The 19,883-nt window shown below is 39.0% G+C and overlaps 1 protein-coding gene across 1 annotated transcript; it reads left to right on the plus strand.

Annotated features, from left to right (window-relative positions):
• Positions 1-7,654: 7,654 nt before the first annotated feature.
• LOC103774863 (transcriptional regulator ATRX-like) lies at positions 7,655-19,317 on the plus strand (the record flags this gene model as incomplete). Its single annotated transcript, XM_008942297.1, has 6 exons — positions 7,655-7,755; positions 10,862-10,974; positions 14,284-14,339; positions 16,082-16,134; positions 17,784-17,908; positions 19,198-19,317. Coding segments are annotated over exons 1-6 (568 nt in total), but the record flags the coding sequence as incomplete, so codon positions are not given.
• Positions 19,318-19,883: the final 566 nt, after the last annotated feature.

The raw sequence follows: 19,883 nt of genomic DNA on the forward strand, positions 1-19,883 counted from the left end.
GCCGTTGCCCCCCGCCGTCGGCCGCCGCGCCTCCGTCGCGGGGTGCCGCGGGATGTGCCCTCGGTCTGTCCCCTCCGTTTGTCCGCCCCCGCCCCACGTGTCTGCGCTGTAGTAAAGTCCTTCCTCTCCCGCCGAGCCCCCCGGGAGCCATCTCTTCCCGTGCTGGTTTACAAACATCTCACTCTACCCTTGAAGAGCTGTATCCTACCGTATTAATTATTACCAGCGGCTCCCGTTGTGCTGCCTAAAGTAAGTAAGAGGACAAAAAACCCGAGTAAAGTCAGTGGTAAGAAAGACGCCATGTTAAACTATTAATAAAGGGCTGGCTTACTATATTTCGGTTCATCGGTATCTCAGGGGGTCTGATGGACACAGGCCATCACCTGCAAATATTCCAGACGCCTAAGGCACGATGTAAACAATGAAGTGCTGTCTCTTGACCCTCCCAGATGCTGCGTACATCTTCGAACTGTGTTAAGCGTCACTTTCTCTTCAGTACTGAGCCTTGGATAAAGTTGTTTCTGTGGTCATATTTCTGTATCTTTGCTACCCAGTTTTAGACTTATTTTGAGCAGTTTTATTACTACTGTTTACTTTTAGCCAAAAGTTAAAGGGGTGGTAGTTTTTCTCCTCTTGTCTATAGCTTTATTTTTGAAACCTTTTCTGAGTAACACATATGTAAGCTACTTATAAATAACAAAATATTTTTTTAACAAAGATTGACATCATTATTGATGTTGATCACATGTTGGATATGTCATTAATATTATAAATGTACATTATTTGTTGTGTGACTGCCCAACAGTTAGCAGTTTCAGCTGTATATATTTTCTTAATTATTTTGTGAGATGGGGATTGTCCATCCCTTACTCTTTCTCACTCCTACTCTCTCCCCTGTGTCTTCTTAAAGTACTTTTTACAGCTTAAATGACTTTTGTGTTGAATAAATTATTTTGTGTATAGACTGAAGCACTAATTAAGGGGCTTTCTCCTTTTTCCTTCCACAATCTCTGAAAATCAGGGGCAGAGTATGATTTTTGTATAGCAAACATTTCTGGTTTACTGATATTTATTGACTGGCTTACAGTCGTAATTAGTACTACATGTTTTGAGAAATGTTTTTCCATTTGGACTGCTTTGCTTTTTGTTTTACTGTGACAGTTGTGTTTTGTTCCCTGCTTTTTCATATTCTGCTTTGATTTCTTTTGAGCCACTTGTTCCTGGTTTACATTATGAAAGTTTTGTATTTAACTCTTTCCATATTCTTCTGTTGTCATTAGCACAACAATTAGTGTTGCTGCTAAGGGCACTGCTTTAGTTGGTGCTTCAATGGAAGAGGATACAGAAGCTCATACATTGTCCATACTATTTTTCAGGTTGCCTGCAGGCAGAAAGGTAACTGGGACTATTTCAGATAATTTGTAAACATGAAGATCAAAAAGCATATGCAAAACAAGATATGAGGTTGTACATAGGCTCTACCACATGCAGGCCCTGTGACTAACTAGATGGACATAATCTTTTTTTTGGGGGGGGTTCCAAGCTTCTGTTCATGAGCTTGGTTCTGGTTCTCATTTAGTCAAAATGTTTTTTATAATTCTCACCCTATATAAAGCTCTTCCTGAAGTTTGTTTTTCCCAAGAGCAGTTCCATGCCATTGAAGTTTGTTTGTTTTTCCCAAGAGCAGTTCCATGCCATGGCATTGTGGGGTATGGTGGCTTCAGGGCCATAAGCTGCTGAACACTTCACATGATGATCTTCTTATTTTCTGTCAATTCAAGTTCTGCTTAAAATTGGAGTTGGGAAGAACGGGATGGAAAACAAAAACACATTCCCTCTCTCTCCCTTGTTCCCATTTTCCACAAGTCCTGCTGGCCTGTCAGCTGCCTGCATTTCTCTCACCCTACACGTTTGTTTCATCTCCTGCTATCTGCAGTTCTGTTCCTCTGAGTCGTGTACAGAAATAACACTATGAGGTTGTTTAGAATTCTTTGGAAGATAGGTGAACAATATGATTTTGATAGAAAATCTTTTCCCGGAGCTTCTAGAAGATAGACTCACAGTGTTTAAAAGCAAAATCATCAATCAATACTAGTCTGCTGGCTATGAAGTTTAAAACTTTTGTTAGAGGAAATATTTTTTAGTTGTACAAGCCTAGGGGTCTTCCATGTCCAGGATGAGGAATTTGGAATGCTGACAAATGTGATAAAAACAGGAGTTAGTTACTGAGAAACTTAAAAAAAAAAAAAATGCTGCCTGTTTAAAAATTTATAAAGACTTCTCTACAGCTTATGGCCAGAAAACTTTTTTTATAGTGAAGGAGTCTTTGTCACAGCGACCTAACCTGTTCTACCAATCAGTTCATACACTGTACAAAATAAGCACAATAACAGAAAAAGACAAGTTTTGAATCTTACTTACTGGAACCATCTGGTAGTCAGTGTAGTGATACTAGAATTTTTAAGTTGGAAAAAAAATAATTTTTTAAATGATTCAGACTTTCAACTTTTGAATTCGGGTCTGACATTTTACAGACTTGGTCTTAATATTTGTTGAATTTTCTGCATTTTTCAGTCACTTGAATTTCTTTGTTCTAAGTGATATTATAGGGTGGTTTGAGGCGTGCTAATGCCACACTCCAATTGGAAATAAGTCAGTAGGAGTCTCCCTCTGAAGGTACAGTGTAAGTTAGCTGTCTGCACACAGGAATGTGCAGTTCTTTGACGCTTCCCCCAAGAAGCGCAAAATTTTAGGCTGGCTGTTGTCTTCTGTGCCAGATGTGCCTCAGAGATGGTGTGTTTGCTCTGCTGCCATTAAATTCTCTGAGAGGAGCTTAAGTGACTTCATTATTTCTGTTTTATTACAATTTTGGTTCTGTTAGGGTTTTGTAAACATATCAGGGTCTCTGTAGGGCTTATCTGAAGGGATCTTCTTTTTCTGTTTAATTTGGTGTCACAAAGGAGTGTGTAATACAAATTCTGCAGTAGGATGGCCTTAACATTGTGGAAACTTGGAATTTTCTCTTCCATTATAGACGAGCACTTGCACAGGCTGCACGAGGGGAGGAAAAGTTAGTGCTTTTCACGTGGATGGACCATGGCAGAAGAAAATAGCCAAACTAATGCTAAAATGTGCTGTGTTCACTATAGAAACAAAAGCCTGTAGTCTGTGACAAGGTACAGTTTTGGATTGGGTCACTAGATAGTGATCCTAGTAGCCTAGGGGTACTGCTGAACCTCATGCAGTCACATTTCATGTCACTGGAGCTCAGCTTGTGTCTGCAGGTGATTTGGAAACATGAATCAGTTCAGGGGTAGGTCAGTCAGTGCCAGGTTGTTCCAGTGGCGAGCCAGGAGGAGAAAGAAAAGAAGTTTAGAAATTCAGTGGCAAATATAATGGAAGGTTTTATATTGGCTTTAAAAGGTGGTAGGTAAAGTGCCTTGGTTCATTAGAGTATAAAGCTTCAGTAATTTTTCATGGCATCTAGCAACCAGGCAGCTGTTGTTCAAGATTGATGGATTGGTACTGATTTTTTTTTCTTCAGAAAAGGATTGAAACTTTGGAAAAACAATACCAAGAACATGATTACCCAGGTTGTTGAGCAGTGTCAACTTTGGTGCTGTTCAGGCAGTTTATTTGCAAATCTGAAAACTGCACAGTTGTACAAATTTCTGTCTTGGCAGCTCCATCTGTAGGTCTGAATGGGTTCAGCTGTAGAAGCCTTGTTGGGGAAATGTATCTGTGAAGTGAAACCAAAAAAGAGCCAATAATTCAGGACTGACAGTGGGGCAAACTGAGATGACTTTTATCTGGTAGAGTAGGAACCTCAGATGGGCTACAACCCTGAAAACCTGTAGCAAACCTGGTTGGGAATACCTGGGAGATGTTTAATTTTGGGCAAAGTTTGTAATGGATGATGTCCTGTTGAGAATATGCGATGAACTCGAGGAAGCAGAGGGCAAATGAAGCAAGAGAGAAGGCAGGTTGAGAGTTAGAGTGGCACGATGCTGTTGGATGCGGAGCCCTTCTTTGCCTTTAAACAGAGCACGTTTAAGCTTTTCAAATCCAACTTTCTGGTTTGTATGTTACATAGACTAGTTGGAGCTTCCTTCCCTGAACTAATAGAGTATTCAGTTTGCCATGATTTTTGTTTCATAAAGGTGAAAATACTGTATTCAGATTTTCAAGTGATTTGCTTCAGTCAGACTTTTTCAGCTTGCAGATTGTTTTGCCATCGAAGTTATAGACTTTGGCATTCAAGCCACCTTAACAATGAGATTGTTTGTCTTAGCTTTTTTTTTTCTTTCCCTTAAGCTCCCATTAAAGATACAGGTCAAAAACCAAAGCAGTGCTCACTTTTTAGTGAAGCATGGTAACTCTCAGACAAATAGTGCTATAGTTGTTTGGATGCCATCTCGACAAAAAGAAATTGTCTCATTTTCCTTGAACAGAATAAAGGTCTCTTAGTGACTTTGAACCATTGCTTTCTCATTCCCCTTGTGTGTCTGGAGGAAAATAATTCTGTTTACTTGTCTGAACCTGTTATGCTGTATTTAAGCTGCAAAAAGTTACTTCATCCACATCATTGAGTGTCTTCAACTGTGCTAGGTATTCCTTGATTAAGCCCCTGTGGATTTAAAGTCAGCTCTAAACAAAGTAAAAGAGTGAATCTGTGTTAATGAAGTCTGAAGCACAGAATGATGAAGTGCTGGATGCCTGCATCTCTTTTCAGCCAGGGCTTTGGTATGCAGGTGTTCTCAGGCTGTATCTGGTTTAATAAGTGTAACGTGGTACATTTCTGTCTAAATGTGAGAGAACTTTTTTACTGTGAGAATGGTCAAACCCTGGAACAGGTCAACCCGTGGAGGTGCTCAGAACCTAACTGAACCTGTTTCTGGGTGAGCTGCTGTAGCTGTCTCTGCTTGTGCTGGGGGGCTGGACTAAGTGATCTCCAGAGGTCCCTTCCAACCTGAACGGATCTGTGTGTCTTGGTGAAGCAATTCTGATTTTGCTGCGGTGTGATAGTTGAAGCTCATGTAGTGTTTTGCTGCCACTGAAGTTAATTTTAAGTCCCTTTGCCCCTGCTCAGGCTGTCATGACCTCTGCTTACAGAAGCATTTGTACCAACCAGCAGTGGGACTAGGGAAACAATCCCCATTCAGCAGAAGAGATGTCTTCTTGTCGTGTGGATCAGTTTCTGTGCGTAGGTCACAACAGATACTTGCACGGAAGCGGAGGAGAACGGGGAGAGCTGAGTGTGGGTGACACCAGGTCTGTGTGTCGGGGCGCCAGGGTTTGTGTGTCAGTGCTTGGTGTATCAGTATCAACAGATTACAGAATACTGACCTGAGTGGGGCTGTACAGTATCGTGGAGCCTGGCGCTTGGAAAGCCCTTGCTGAGTTAGAAGTTAAGTGGTTCATTTCTTCACCTTTCTAAAACCACATTATTTGTTGAACTATTATGATGGTTGGGTGACTTTATATTTTTTTTTCTGGGAGAAGTAGGCTTTTTACAATATTGCAGACGTGTCCATTCTTTTTCTGATGAGGGATAAGAAAGTAAACAACCTCTCTTGTAGGTTTTATTATATTTTGCTCTTTCCAACAGTTTCTAAGCCATTTCATTTGTGTTCAGCCACAGTATGGGCCTGTTCTGTATGAAATGGCTGCTTAGGCTTGGTCTTGTAACTGAAATCCTTGAATTAGGGTAAGTCTAGCACTTTTCCTTCTCATCAGGAAAAACATTTCTGAGGATTTGCAGGTGACAGAATACTGGCCTGATTATAATCAAGGCTTAGGTAATATGAAAGGAAACTAATACATTTGAGGGTGAGGGAAAGGATGTGTGATACCAGTTTTGAAGTTGTACATTCAATTAAATTGCATCAGTTTCAGCTTTATTTACCATAAAACAGTTATTTTAAAAGATGGTGATGTACAATCTGAAGCAGAGAATGGTAGTCGACAGACTGGCAGTTTAAAAAGCACATCTGGTTTTATTTTTCTTAACTTTTTTAGGGATTGTTTAATTTTGTCTGCTTAGTAGTTGTTGTTCTGCAGTATTTAATTTCATCTTCAAAAGTGAAAGATGGTTTGGACTTAACTTGAAACAACTGTAAATATGAATATAAAAAACTTACACCCTTGGATTATTTTAAAAGGTTAAACAGAGAAAAATCCTAGACAAGTGTTGACCTTGAGGAAGGTGAGTACTTAGGAAGAACTTTGCAAAAGCATATTTGTCAACATTGAGCTAGGTGAGGAGCTGGAGAGACTCTTCTTTCACTGACTTCCAGGAGCCACTTGACATTCAGATGAGGGCACTTACTTAGGCTAAATGGTGGTATGGTCCTGTGGAAGAATGAGAAATTAATTTGTTTAAAGAAAGTGTAGTTTAAGAACTATTCTTCGAGATGTTGCCAAGAACTTGGACGTTCCCTATCTACAGGTTTGAGGTTCCTGAAAAATGTAGATGGAAACTAGCACAGTAGCAAGTTTTTTTTCCAGTGCAGTTTAACAGTATAATGCAGTGTGTGCTGCTGAAATGGGCAGCCCTCCTTTCCCCTGCCTGGGTTATGAGTTTTGAGCCCCTCACCTGCCATCGGAGAACATGATCATGTAAATGTATGTCAAGTTGGATTCAAATGAAACTGTTCCTTAAAATTTTGTTGTCCTGGGTGATTTGGGTCATTTTGCAGCAGCTCAATCATTAGCTAACACAGGTGATGAAGTAATGTGGTGGGTTGACCCTGGCTGGATGCCCAGTGCTCACCAAGCTGCTCTGTCACTCCCCTCCTCAGCAAGATAGGGGAGCGAAAAATATGAAAGGCTCTTGGGTTGAGATAAGGACTGGGAGAGATCACTCGCCACTTAACTGCCATGGGCAAAACAGACTTGACTTGGGGAAAAATAATTTATTGGCAATCAAATCAGAGGAGGATAATGAGAAATAAACCCAAGTCTTAAAACACCTTTCCTGCATCCCTCCCTTCTTCTCAGGGGCAACTTTACTCCCTTTTTTTCCTCTGCCTCCTCCTGCCTGAGCGCTGCAGGGGAATGGGGGTTGTGGTTTATCACGTGTTGTCTCTGCTGCTCCTTCCTCCTCAGGGGGAGGACTTTTGATACTCTTCCCCTGTGCCAGCATGGAGTCTCTCCCACAGGAGACAATCCTCCATGAACCTCCAACGTGCAACCTTCCCACAGGCTGCAGTTGTTCACAGACTGCTTCAGTGTGGGTCCCTTCCATGGGGAGTAAACCTTCAGGAGCTGACTGCTCCAGTGTGGGTCCCTAGAGGGTCCCAGCTTCCTCTGGGCACATCACCTGCTCCAGTGTGGGTTCTTCCACGGGCTGTTGTGGGTCTCTGCTCCACTGTGGACCTCCATGGGTTGCAAAGGGACAGTCTGCCTCACCGTGGGCTTCACCATGGGCTGCAGGGGAATCTGCTCTGGTGCTTGGAGCACCTTCTTCCCCCTTCTTCGGTGTCCTTGGTGTCTGCAGAGTTATTTCTCTCGCATGGTCTCACGCTCCTCTCTCCCAGCTGTTGTTGCACAGCAGTTTTTTCCCCTTCTTAAATACATTGTCCCAGAGGTGCTGCCACCACTGCTGATGGGCTGAGCCTTGGCCAGCAGCAGGTCTGTCTTGGAGACAGCTGGCATGGGCTCTGTTGGATGTGGGGGAAGCTTCTGGCAGCTTCTCCCAGAAGCCACCCCTGTAGCCCCCTGCTACCAAAACCTTGCTGTGAAAACCCAGTCCAGGTAAGGACATACGAGGAGACCGTAGTCAACAGCCAGATTGAATTACATAAGTTGTGTTTCTGTTAAGACACTACTTGTCCCTTCAATTCCTTTCATTTTCTATGATTTGTAGAATTATTCAGCCTAATGGGTACTTTTTTTTTTTTTCCTCCTAGTAAGGGCCAGGCATTTGCTGTTTAAGATTACATACGACACTTGTTCTGAATTTAGGTAAGACATTATATTCTTATGAGACAGTTTCCCAAGGTCACAAATCAGGTTCATGGCCAAACCATTAATAGTAGGACACCTTTCTTTTCATTCTGGTTTTAATTAGGCTAAACAGTGTTGAAATAGTTCTAGACTGATGGTGAGGCTGTTTGCTTAGAAAATGCAAGCCTGAAAACATGGGTAAATAGTGTCCAGACTGTTGCTGTAGGGCAGAAGGAGACTCTCTGCCTCATGTTGTGCTTCTGAGGTGGTTGTAAATCTCCAGGCTACTATGTTTTTTTAAAAAATGCACATTTTATAGGTTGTGATCAATTTTATAGTGGACGGGTCTGTTAAGGTATTGCAAGGAAAAAGGATTTTGCAGTAGAAGCTTTAAAAAAGATGATATAATGTCTCAACTATAAATGCATGACATAAAATCACTTTTGTATAAAACCAGGAACAGTGTTGCCCTAAATTAAAATTTCTTTGTGGTGAAGTATAGTAAGTGTAACACCCTTACTTACATCTGACCTGGTATTCCTTGATACAGGCTGATGGTACAAAATGCTGAATAATCAAGAGGAAAAGCAAATTGGGAAGGTGTTTTAGAAATAGTTTGGGATGTTTTTTTTGGTTGTTTGTCAGCATGAACATTTTGCTCTGAAAATTATAATTTTGGTCTAGTTAGGATGAGAGTTAATAAATGATAACAGATAATGTTCCAAGTGTTCATCATAAAGCCATGTATATACTATTCTGAATTTGCTTTGTATTGAGAACAGTAATATTATAACTCATCTATAGTTCCCATTTTCTTTTCTAAAATGCTGTTACCAAAACAAGTTATTTATAAACGGAATGAGCAGAATTCCACTTGTGGCTTTTTTTGTTTAAATGTTTAAAAATGAACTTTTTTTGTGTCCTTTCTAAATGTGCACTAGTTCTCCGGACCATCTGGAATGGATATAAAATCTCTTTCTGTACTTTTACTATAAAATAATTCTGAACAACTTTTTATTTTTTTTTTAACCTAAAGTGAACAAATTGTCATGAAATCTCCTTTCTGAAGTAGCACATGCAGTCTGTTAATACTGAAGTGTACTGCTGTTGTATTCTGTAGTGTGTCCCACATATGCCCTCCACCCATGAGAAGCCCAAGTTCAGGGACTGGCCATTATGTAGCAGCATGAGCCCAGTAATTAGAAGGGAAGAGTTTTAGACAGATTGAGAGAAAACTTTTAAAGATACATTTAAGAGTAAAACAGGCTTTGTCACACTCTTTTAAAGCTGCTCAAGTGACTGATGATATGTATGTAGCCTCAAAAGCAGCGTGTCCTTTACTCACACAGAAAATCTTTCCATTACGAAGTGCTGTTTTGGTTTAGTTTGAGTGCTTCAGAAGGTTTAAAGAAATTGCAGATTTAATTTTTTTAAATGGATGTTTTACACTGGTTTATATGTGGTTATTTTCCCTGGTTTAAAGAGTCATGTGAATTAATGTAATGATAACATTTCTCTCATCCCTCAAGAGAGTGCTTACCTGCGTGTCCCTATGAAATGGGTGATTTTATTTTATTTGCAATAACAGTTAAATTGAAAGAATTTAATAAATTGATGTATTTGGACAAATAGCAGAATGATAAAGGTGAGAGGCTTGAGCTTATGAAAAATATTTAAAAGTTCCTACAACCTATAAAACAGAAAACCTTATTTCTTCTTGCTATCAGAATACTAATTAGAAAGCAACGAGGGGATAAGAAGTGAAAAGGAAGGAAGCCTGTGTCCTGTCACGGGGTTAGTTTCTGAAGGGGATGGTGTAAGGCAGCGGTTTGAAAAGCTGTGTTCCTTGTAGCAGGTCATGTCCGTGGTGGCTCAGACATGTCAGCTGGCAGCTTCTGGAGGAGTGATAGTGTCCCCGAGGGAAGTGGTGACAGACCGCCGGGAGTGAGGGGCTCTGCCAGGGGACTGCCCTGGGCTGCTGCTGCTGCTGTGCTGGCACCCAGGAAAAGGCACTTGTGGAGGCTGTGGGAGGAGAGAACCTGAAATGGACAGTGTGAAATGAGAGGGAATAACAGGGATGATGAAGTGATACAGCTTTAGAACAAAAGAGCAGACTAAAGGTGTTGCCTTTTTACTGTGATAAGTAATATTGTATTTTATATGAGTATATATATATACACACACACACAAGACTAACAGTTCCTAATGTCTGAAACTGCCTAGTGAAAATTCCTAGGGTAATAATTTAAAATAAATTCATAATGAATACTCATACAAGTTGATGAAAAAATTATATGATCACTGCTGTTTTTTGACAGAATTAATATAGGACATATCGTGTATATGTACGTGTCTGATTTAATACAAGCTTTGCATAAGCACGTACATCTGTCATACTCAATGGACCTGCTTATTTCTAAGGTTGTAGGTGAAATTCTGCTCTTCTTTTTAGTGGTATATATCCCCAAAGGTGACATTTTTGGTAATAAAGTAACGATTGTATTATTTTGACCCATTCAGCTTCTGACAAAGTAAAAATCTTCAGTCCATTTTTCACTATCTTTAGATCACAGCATCATGTTATCACTTGGACTTTCTTGATTTTTCTCCATAATTTTAAACTGGTAAAACTATTTAAAATATGCTTTTCATTATTGCTGTTAACAGAGTCCTTAGTGCTTTTCTGTCAATGAGTGCACCTGTTATTTTACTCAGGGTGTGACAAACTTGTATGGTTTTTTATTTACTTTGATATTCTCTTGCAGAAACAAATGTTTAAGCAGTGACTTGAGTTTCTTTTATAGATGTGCATTAATTGAGATTAAACATAATGTCTTTCAAGCTTGCTAACTTATAGTGAGACGTGTGTGTGTATATATATAGGTAACTTCAGGTTTTACTTGTATTTTAACAGTGAAAGCAAGTTGAATACATTGGTGCAGAAACTTCATGACTTCCTGGCTCACTCATCGGAAGAATCCGAGGACGCAAACTCTCCTCCAGCACTATCTAAAACCAAAACTATAGGTAAAAACACATTTTATGTTTTTATTTTCAACATACATAGAGTTATAAAGTCAAATAACTTTGTGGCGTTATTTCACTATACTGCATTTCACTGGGGCAGTTATGCCAAGCCCTAATGGGGTTTAATTGATGATATTGTAATAAATGCACAATAGGCCTTTGATATAATACCTCTTCCAGTCTGAATCCTTTCTAAATGTGAAGGAAAACTAATCTTACTGGTAGTGTATCTCCTGTGAAACATGAGAGGGCAACAGGCATGTGTTTGCTTTGTTCACTGTTCCTGAATGTGTAAGTGCAGTACCTTCATTTTTTTCTGCTGAAGTAAAGCTTTTGCAGTCCCTGTAGTTGTGGAAGAAGTTCTGGAGATTGTGCTTTCATATTTAGTTGAAAATATAACCTGGAAGCAGTTGAAAATGATACTTGTGAAAAACCCTTAGTCCTATACCAAGTCACATTTGGTATGGGAAATTTTTACTTACAAGTTAGACACAGGTAATAGATTTTAAATGCTTTGTTTTGACTACAGTCATAAAAAGTGAAATAATTTTGTAATGGTACTAAATAAAATTTATTTCAAAATTTAACTAGCTTAAATCTGTTTCCTAGTGGATACAGGTGCAGACCTTCCAATATGTACTGGAAGCATTTGAAAATGATACTTGTGACTTGGTGTAGGACTAAGGATTTTTCACATTTGGTATTGGAAATTTTTACTTACAAGTTAGAAACAGGTAATAGATTTTAAATGCTTTGTTTTGACTACAGTCATAAAAAGTGAAATAATTTTGTAATGGTACTAAATAAAATTTATTTCAAAATTTAACTAGCTTAAATCTGTTTCCTAGTGGGTACAGGTGCAGACCTTCCAATATGTATTGGTTTTAATGAGCTAAAATTTCTGCTGAGGTGATAGTACAGGAGAATGAAAGTGTGTTGGCTGTGTTTTGGAGTTTATTGTCAAACACCTCTTGTCCTGTTATAAACTTACGTAGGCTTTCTGGTGTGCAGTTATTATCTTCTAATGTTTTGTCTTGAGAGTCTGCTGCCATGTGGCACTACCCTCCTTTTGTCAGCATCAAACTAAACTATTAACGTAGGAAAAAGAAATTATTTATGTGGTACTTCAGCAGAATAATAAATTGAACTGTGATGTAGATGCATCTCAAAGTGAAATTTTGCTGAGGAGCATGCTGGGGATAAATAATCTTTTCTCTTTACCCTCTGTAGTTCTGAGGTAGAATTTGGCTCGGAGCCTTAAAATACAGATTTACTTTGGAGCAGGGGGACACATTAATTAATAGCAGACATGTTTCAGGATTAGTTTTGATATCTCAGATTTTATTTCTTAATGAAGAACATATTAAAGTTGACAAGTCAAGAATTAAACACTTAAATATTAGGAAATGCCAGATGTATTTGTGCAGATGTGCTGCACAAATTAAAATGTGCAGATTTAGTTCCCCTTCCAACTTTGTGTATAAAGACAGTGTCTTCAGCAGTGGTGTTTTTTTTTTTATTTTAATCCACAGGATGCTCATTCAGTATACAGGTGGTAGACACGACTGGGGCCAAATCAGGTTTTACATACTAATGGAACTGGGTTTGTTCCAGCATTTGGAGGGTATGTGAGCTACATGGAGTGAGGAGGGAGGTGGTGATGAAGGTGTGGCTCCAGAAAGTTGGAGCACGTCCCTGCCACACACAGAAGTTAATTAAAATCTGAAGTGTTTTCTTGCTGAGCAGTTCCATCTCATGTACTTCTGTGGAGCTGACCTGTGCTGGGATGCTCACGTGCTAGGGACCGCAAGGAAAGTGGAATTGCAGCAGCAGCTTTAATTCTGGCTTTTCTTAATATTAGAGTTCTTAATTTTACAACCTTAATAACGTTTCTTTATCCTCTCTGTGTTAAATTGGTTGTCTCCCTCCTCTACATTGTGTGGGTGCCAGCAGGAGAACCACTGAGAGCGTAGGAGAGACTTTGACTTCCTGCTCTTGCCTCAAGTACAGCAGTCGCAGGGGAAATGCTGTGTGCTCCCAGCCCCGGGGCAGAGCCAGGGCGAGGAGCTGGCAGGGGGTGCAGCACACTCAGTCACTCTCTGGGGACAATCACACCCCCCCTAGAAGCTGCCAGTCGAGCGTGTTACGTTGGGAGTTGTGTGTGTGTGTGTGGTCTGGATGCAGAAGCTACAGAGATTGTAGCTGCCAGAATCAAAGAAATCTCTGCCCAGCATGTCCAAACTGGTGTTTTCCATGGATTTATCACTTGAACAAAATTGGCCAAGAGCAGAACGTGAGCAGTGTCTAGTCTCCAGAAGAAATGTCACCCTTCTTCCAAATTTCAAGTTCTTTCCTCAGAATAGGGGTGTGCCTGTAATGTTCTAGAGAAGAAATTTCAGGTACTTAATTGCCAAAAACTTAATCTGTTTCCATTTTTTTATTCCCCTCCTACCTTAGCTTCATGTACAGAAATGGCTGGATAATTTTCGCTTAAATTTACCCGAACAATTCAACCTAGGTCAAATACCCAGCATTAAATTTTCTCATCAAAGTGATATTTTTTTTAAAGTGTAAAGGAAAATTGTTCGTTTTTCCTAAAAATTGAAGTGTGAGGATATAGGAGGTTACAATGACAGCAGTTGTAGGTTAAAATCACAAATGTTTGTGAGGCATATCCTGTAATTATACTACTACTTTACTTGCGTGTTTCTCAGTAGTGCATCTATGAAGATACTGCTATTACCAAGCCTTCTGAGCAACTTCACACAAGTATCACTGAGTCACTGAGCTTGAAACCCTCTGTTACCTGCACTGCTGGATGGAACAGTACTAATAGGTCACATCTTCAAACTTTCTATTCCACCATTCCCAAGATGTAGAAATGGGAATTCTCTGTCATATCCTATGTCAAATGGGATTTTTGTCTGTGGTTCCATGGTCTGTATTTAATCCTGTGTTATAATATCAAGAGAAAATAGTTAAATTAGCTTGTTAGAGATCAGAAAAATACACTAGCTGTTTTATTTCTGCAGATATAGTTGCACTTTCATTTCTTGGGTATTGCTTCACCAATGGGAAGGCTGCCTTTCAGCCTATCAGCACCTTCACTGAAAGTCTTTTCTAAGTGTTTTCTGTAAAGCTTACACCATGCAGCAGACTGTGTTTTGTTGTGCAACAGTTTGTCTTTGAAAGTCACAGTGTCATCTTTTCTCGGGGAGGTGAAACATAAACAATGCCATGACTTACAGTGTGAAGGACCTCTAATATTTCTTGCTTTTCAGTGGATTCTTTTTTAATTTCTCTCCATAGGTAAAAGTAGAGAACCTAAAAGTAGTCCAGCTTCAATGGAGAACAGTAGAGAAGAGGTAGGAAAAAAGATGCTTTTGAATGTTGCATGCCTAGTGCAGAATGGCTGCTATAGGAAATGCTGAGCTCACTTTGTTGCTTTCACAATAACTGCTGAAAGAATGTTGTCAGAACCATGTAAATGTCATCACATCTGCTGAATAGGAACACGAGCTGTAAAATATCTTAAAATAGGTTTTAAATTAAATTTTAAATGATACTTTGATTTAGGCATATGCAAACAATCTTGTTTCTACACCTCCCCCTTCTTTTTTTCTAAATTACTGAAATACACAGATGTACTTGGACAGCTTCATTGTCCTTCTGCTGCACAACAATTCCTCTGGAAAATGTCTCCAATGCAATTTAGAGAGTTTAAGTTTTACTTCCCTGACATCTGCAGTTGCATTTTTGTTACGAAATGCAGAGTCTTGCTAATTGATTCAGATGGAGAATATTGCAAAGTGAGTTTTTCTTTTTAAAGAAATTCAGTTAATAATCTTCAAACTTATGCTGTTCTTTGGCTTATGTGTAAACAGGCTTTTACTTGACTTTGGTTTAAAAGAATTGGTTTCTGCCTTGTATTTACACTTAAGCCCTGTTATTCAGGTAACAATGGGTACTTAGTTGTCCTTACAGGGAAATATTCTTCCTTTATTAAAAAGAAAAAAGATGGAGATACAAGATCTTTATTAAACATGAGCAGATTTCTTCTGTGTGGTGTTACATACCTCAGACATGAGTCATGTGGTACCTCTTCCTGATGTCTGCAGTCCTGTTGGAAGCATTCTGGTTGACAATATGTTAGAATGTAGAGAAAGCACAAGTGCCAGTGTCCTGCCTTAGTTTGCCTTTATTGCAGGAAACTCAGGTATTTATTTGATACTGGATAAACCCAGTTATGATACATGTGCACACACCTTTGAAAAATTACTTTTCCTGTGAAGACAGTCGTTGTTTTCTGGTGCATGATCCACATAAAAAGTGTCTGCATTCTGCTGCCAGTTCCTGGGGGCATGCTAGTGATAGCTCCTAGTGCCAGCCTTCAGGAACCTTCCATATCCATATGTCAGGAAAGGTGATGGTTTCTTCATGGTGTGAAAGACATACATAGACCTGGAGAAGCTGCTGCAGCTGCGAGGAACCCTGGTGAACTGTACAACTGAAACTGCTCAGCAATGTGGAGGCAGGTGGGGGTGTGAGGGAGGCCAGTTTTCCGTGTGCTGAGCATGGAATTTAACAGTGCAGTGAAGATACATGGAGCAGAAAACCCCAGAAACTGTTCACGACTGGGCTGACCAGTGATCACAAGCTGTTCTCGGTCCTTCCTTCAGAAAGCTGAGAGGTCATTCAGGAGGTGGTTCAAGTTGAGAGTTGCAAGGAGAGAATTTCCTCCATTTTGTAAAGACTCAGTGCTTGAGACAAGCGTGGTGTTTCTCTCTGAATGTCTCTTTAATTTCTGCTAAGATGCATACATAAGGAGGTTAGAGTTTGCTGACACCTATTTTTAAACCTGTTTTTAAAATAATAATGACTGTTGAAGCTTTACCCCTGATCTGAAACTCCATAGATTTAGTTTAAGTGAACTGGCGTGACTATTGGAAATTGTGTGTCCCTTTTTGTTAATGCTTTTCCTGCCTTTTTTTTTAAATTGATGAGTGCTGATGACTTCTGAGATGTGTTCTATTTAATGTAAGAATGTTTTTGTTGACAAGTTGCTTAGTCATAAATGTATTGACTTTTTTTTTTTTCTTGGTTTCAGGGTAGTAGTTCTTCAGAAAGAACCAAATCCTTAGGATCGTCACGTTCAAAAAGGTTAGTTTGGAAAAATAAATTCATTTTGGCATGTGAAACTCTAGAAAGTCCATATGCTATGCCAAATAATTTTACTGTACATCAGTATAAACCCATTAACTTAGTAGAGTGCTAGGAGAACAAATGCCTTATAGTGCACTTCAAATTCAAACCATATTTCAGGGTGAAATGGTTAAGATCATAACACTTGATTTTTGTTAACAAAGACAACAAGGTTATCTTCTATCTTAAGGACAAAGGTGTGTGTACAATTGTTTCTTCACTGTTGCCATTTCCACATGCAGGATTCTTCCTAAAATGTAAATTGGGTCATACAACAGAAAAGCTTTATGACCCTTATTGCTGGGAAACTGTCCAGTCAGAATGTGCTTTGCAGTTGTCCTGTGCACAGACTGCCATTTGCTTCATCTCTACTTAAGCCCTTTTTGCTCTTTTATTTAAAAACCTGTGGGGTTAACTTTATCAACCAGTTCAAACCTACAGGAGACAAGTTATTTGTGACCTAGGTAACAGCAGACTTGCTCTAGGACAACTTCTCAGCTTGTGCTCTCAGCTGATGCTCATTCAGCTTATGTCCTTCATGATTTTTTTTAAATCTTAGTGTACTGTAAATATAGGTGATCTCTTCTAAATGCATGATTTCAACAGCTGCCTTCTCATTGCTCTTTTAAAATGTGTATCTCTTTTCGCTCTGTTTTGTCCAGGTTTATTTTTTCATGCTCTTTGAAAAAAAATTATTCTTCATTTTTTTCTGTTTGTCTTGATCCCATATTCACAAGTATGGTTTTAGAGTTGGCTTTAATTTCTCCTTTATCTTCTGAGTCCAGTGTTGCACTGAACTTTATTTGTACTGTTTATAGTCTTGGTTTTTTTTTGCTTCCTGTCTATCAGTAAAGGTATTTTCACTCATAGATTTATGATACTGTGCACAGTACTGGCAAAAACAGTATCCTGCAGTACTTCTTGTATTACCTCCAGATTACTGAAAATTATGCTCAACATTCTCTGTGGTTTTGTTTTTTTTTTTTTTTTTTTTTCCCCCACTCCCTGCCCTGACATAGTAAATTAATTCATTTTAATGGATTCAATTCTAAATTATGTTTGTGTGAAATTCTGGCAACTGGTCCTTATACTCAGAGTCAGCTTTTTAATTTCTTACTGTGTTTCCTTTATTCCCTTGCAAATATCTTTTCTGCCAAGCTGCTTTTTGTCATTTGCTAATATCTGTGTGTTCTCTTTGTGCTGCCTATTAAGCTTGGAATGATGTGTAAAATTTCTGATCAGACATTCACTTGTTTCATTTAGGCTTTTTTCCCAGAAGTATAATTTTCCCACATACCTTCATAAAAACACATCAGACCTTCATTTCAGAAAAAAAATACAGCAAACCTGTGGGGAAAAAAAGAAGTTTATTAGTGTATCTTTTTATTTCACATAGGAAGGGAGAATTCCTGTTCCTAGCAAGAAAATTAGCCTACAATTTATTTGTTGTAACAACTCAGAGCATCCCACCTCATAATGTCTTAAACTTGAAAAGAACATGTTTCCTCAATTGCAGTGTGGTGTTTTGCTTGCAAAGCACTAGGCCTGCCTGTATTGCAGTACGTAATGTGTCATGGTATGTGGTTTTTTTTCTCCTGTCTGTGCAGGAAACCTACAGTTGTAACAAAATATGTCGGATCAGACGATGAACAAACCTTAGATGAAACTGTAAATGAAGATATTTCAAATGAAAACTCAGAAAATGATGTTGATATGCAAAGCTTGCCTAAAGGTAGTTCATATCTTTGTTTCTGAATTCAGCAAATCAGCCTAGATATGATGTAGCATAAATAATTAACTAGAATGCACAAATATTAGTAAAATGCCTGTTTTAGGTCCTGTTGGCTTTTAGATATAAACATACATTCTGGTGCACAGTCACACACATCCCTTGTGCACATGCATTTGAGAGAGGAAACCAAACACCTTTAGGTTTGAACCCAACATACTCAAATCTGGAGATAGCCCAGGATGTGCTGCTGACAGTTTCAAATTTCTGCTGACATCTGTGTAAAACCAACATGAAACAGGGAAAGTCATTATTTCTGTTCTTTTGTAGAATTCTCAGACTCTGACACTTTCATGTCATCTTTATTTATTGTTCTGTCTCTGAGGTTATTAACAATTAGATTGGCAAAAATAAATCTGGGGGAAATGTCGTTATTGGCTCTGTTTTTAAGCACCCTTCTAAAACAGTTAGTACTATAAGCCCACATCCTGCTCTTATCTATAATTTTCGTTTAAAGACTTAGATTAAACTTTATTTCTTACCTGTGAAAGTTAGAGGGAAAAATTGGAGGGGCAGCTACTGTTTACCATATGAGTAGCAGTGTTTAAAGCAGTCACTTTAAAATTATTTTTTCAGAATGTTAGAGTATTTCCAGTGTCCTCACAAACAAGAAAGTATGAAAACTGAGCTCTTAAGTAGGAAAGATGGTTTTTCATTTGTGAAATTTTGATTAGTGCTCTTATCTGTTTAGATAAAAAAGTGAATTTAATTCCGTTAAAAACAAAAGTGTTTTTTTTTTAAATTGATTTTTGCAGTTAGTTCATGCTGAAATAAATTGAGGGAGACTGGATAGAAGGGGAAAAAAGAGAGAGAAAAGAGTAGTTACTCAGAGGCTTTTGATAGATATGTGGCCTACCCAGAGTTCTTTATTTGTAACATTGCACTACAAAATCCTGTGCTACACACCCCCAGCCATCTGACAGTCCTGTTCTGCACGTGCCACATCAGGGCAGACAGAGCAGAGTTTGCTCCTTGTAGCCCATCCTGTCTTCAGCTTTTGTCCTACAACTCCAAAACAGATGTAGTGTGTAGTGTGTAGTGTGTGGTGGAGTTTTTTTGTTTGTGTTTTGGTTTTTTGCTCCTGTGAACATCTGTGCGTTCGAAACTTTTGAGTTTTAGTCAACAGATTGCACTTATTTTTGAAGATATTATGTTGGCTTTGATTTAAACAGGACTTTTGCACTTCATTTGGATGTGTAATGGTTTCCAATTTCTAAATAAAATTATTCTAGGTACAGTGGTTGTACAGCCTGAGCCAGTGCTGAATGAAGACAAAGATGATTTTAAAGGGCCTGAATTTAGAAGCAGAAATACCGTTAAAATGAAACCTGAAGCTCCCAAAAAGCGTGGAGGTAAATACAATTTAAAACATTTATTAAAACGGGTTTAAATTGTTGCTTATGACCACATTTGGTACATCTAAAAATTGTTCGTATTTCTGATAAATTATCCTAAAAATACCTCCACTCTTCTGGCTTTTTGTCCATTAAGGATTCTAGGTGGCTGAAATTAGCCTCCACTGCTGCCCCTGCAATGCAGCAGTGAAAGCTAAGATTAGTTCTCATTCAATTTCTTACTTCCAGTAGCTATAGGGTGCATCCTCAGGTACTCCATATGGACCTTTCCTGCTTTGTATTCAGAACAGTTGCTTGGTTGCAATCAGGTGTTGCAGGTATTCCTTTTTTAAGGAATTCTATTGGAACACCATCCATACAGGAACAGTCACTGACTCACTGAGAAAGCAACCATATTTGAGCAGGGACAGGTACAGGCATTTTATCAATTGGTGAGCTAACAAGAAACCTAAAACCTGTCACAGTTCAAAGACTTTTTTGTTTTGTTTTTAAATTGGGGGAAGTTTCCTAGCAGTTGGCCCTTCTAAGGATCAGCTTTGAAAAGCTGCTGTGCCAGCTATTCT

This window comes from Merops nubicus, unplaced genomic scaffold (assembly GCF_000691845.1).
Source record: "Merops nubicus isolate BGI_N331 unplaced genomic scaffold, ASM69184v1 scaffold20006, whole genome shotgun sequence".
Classification (NCBI taxonomy): Eukaryota; Metazoa; Chordata; class Aves; order Coraciiformes; family Meropidae; genus Merops; species Merops nubicus.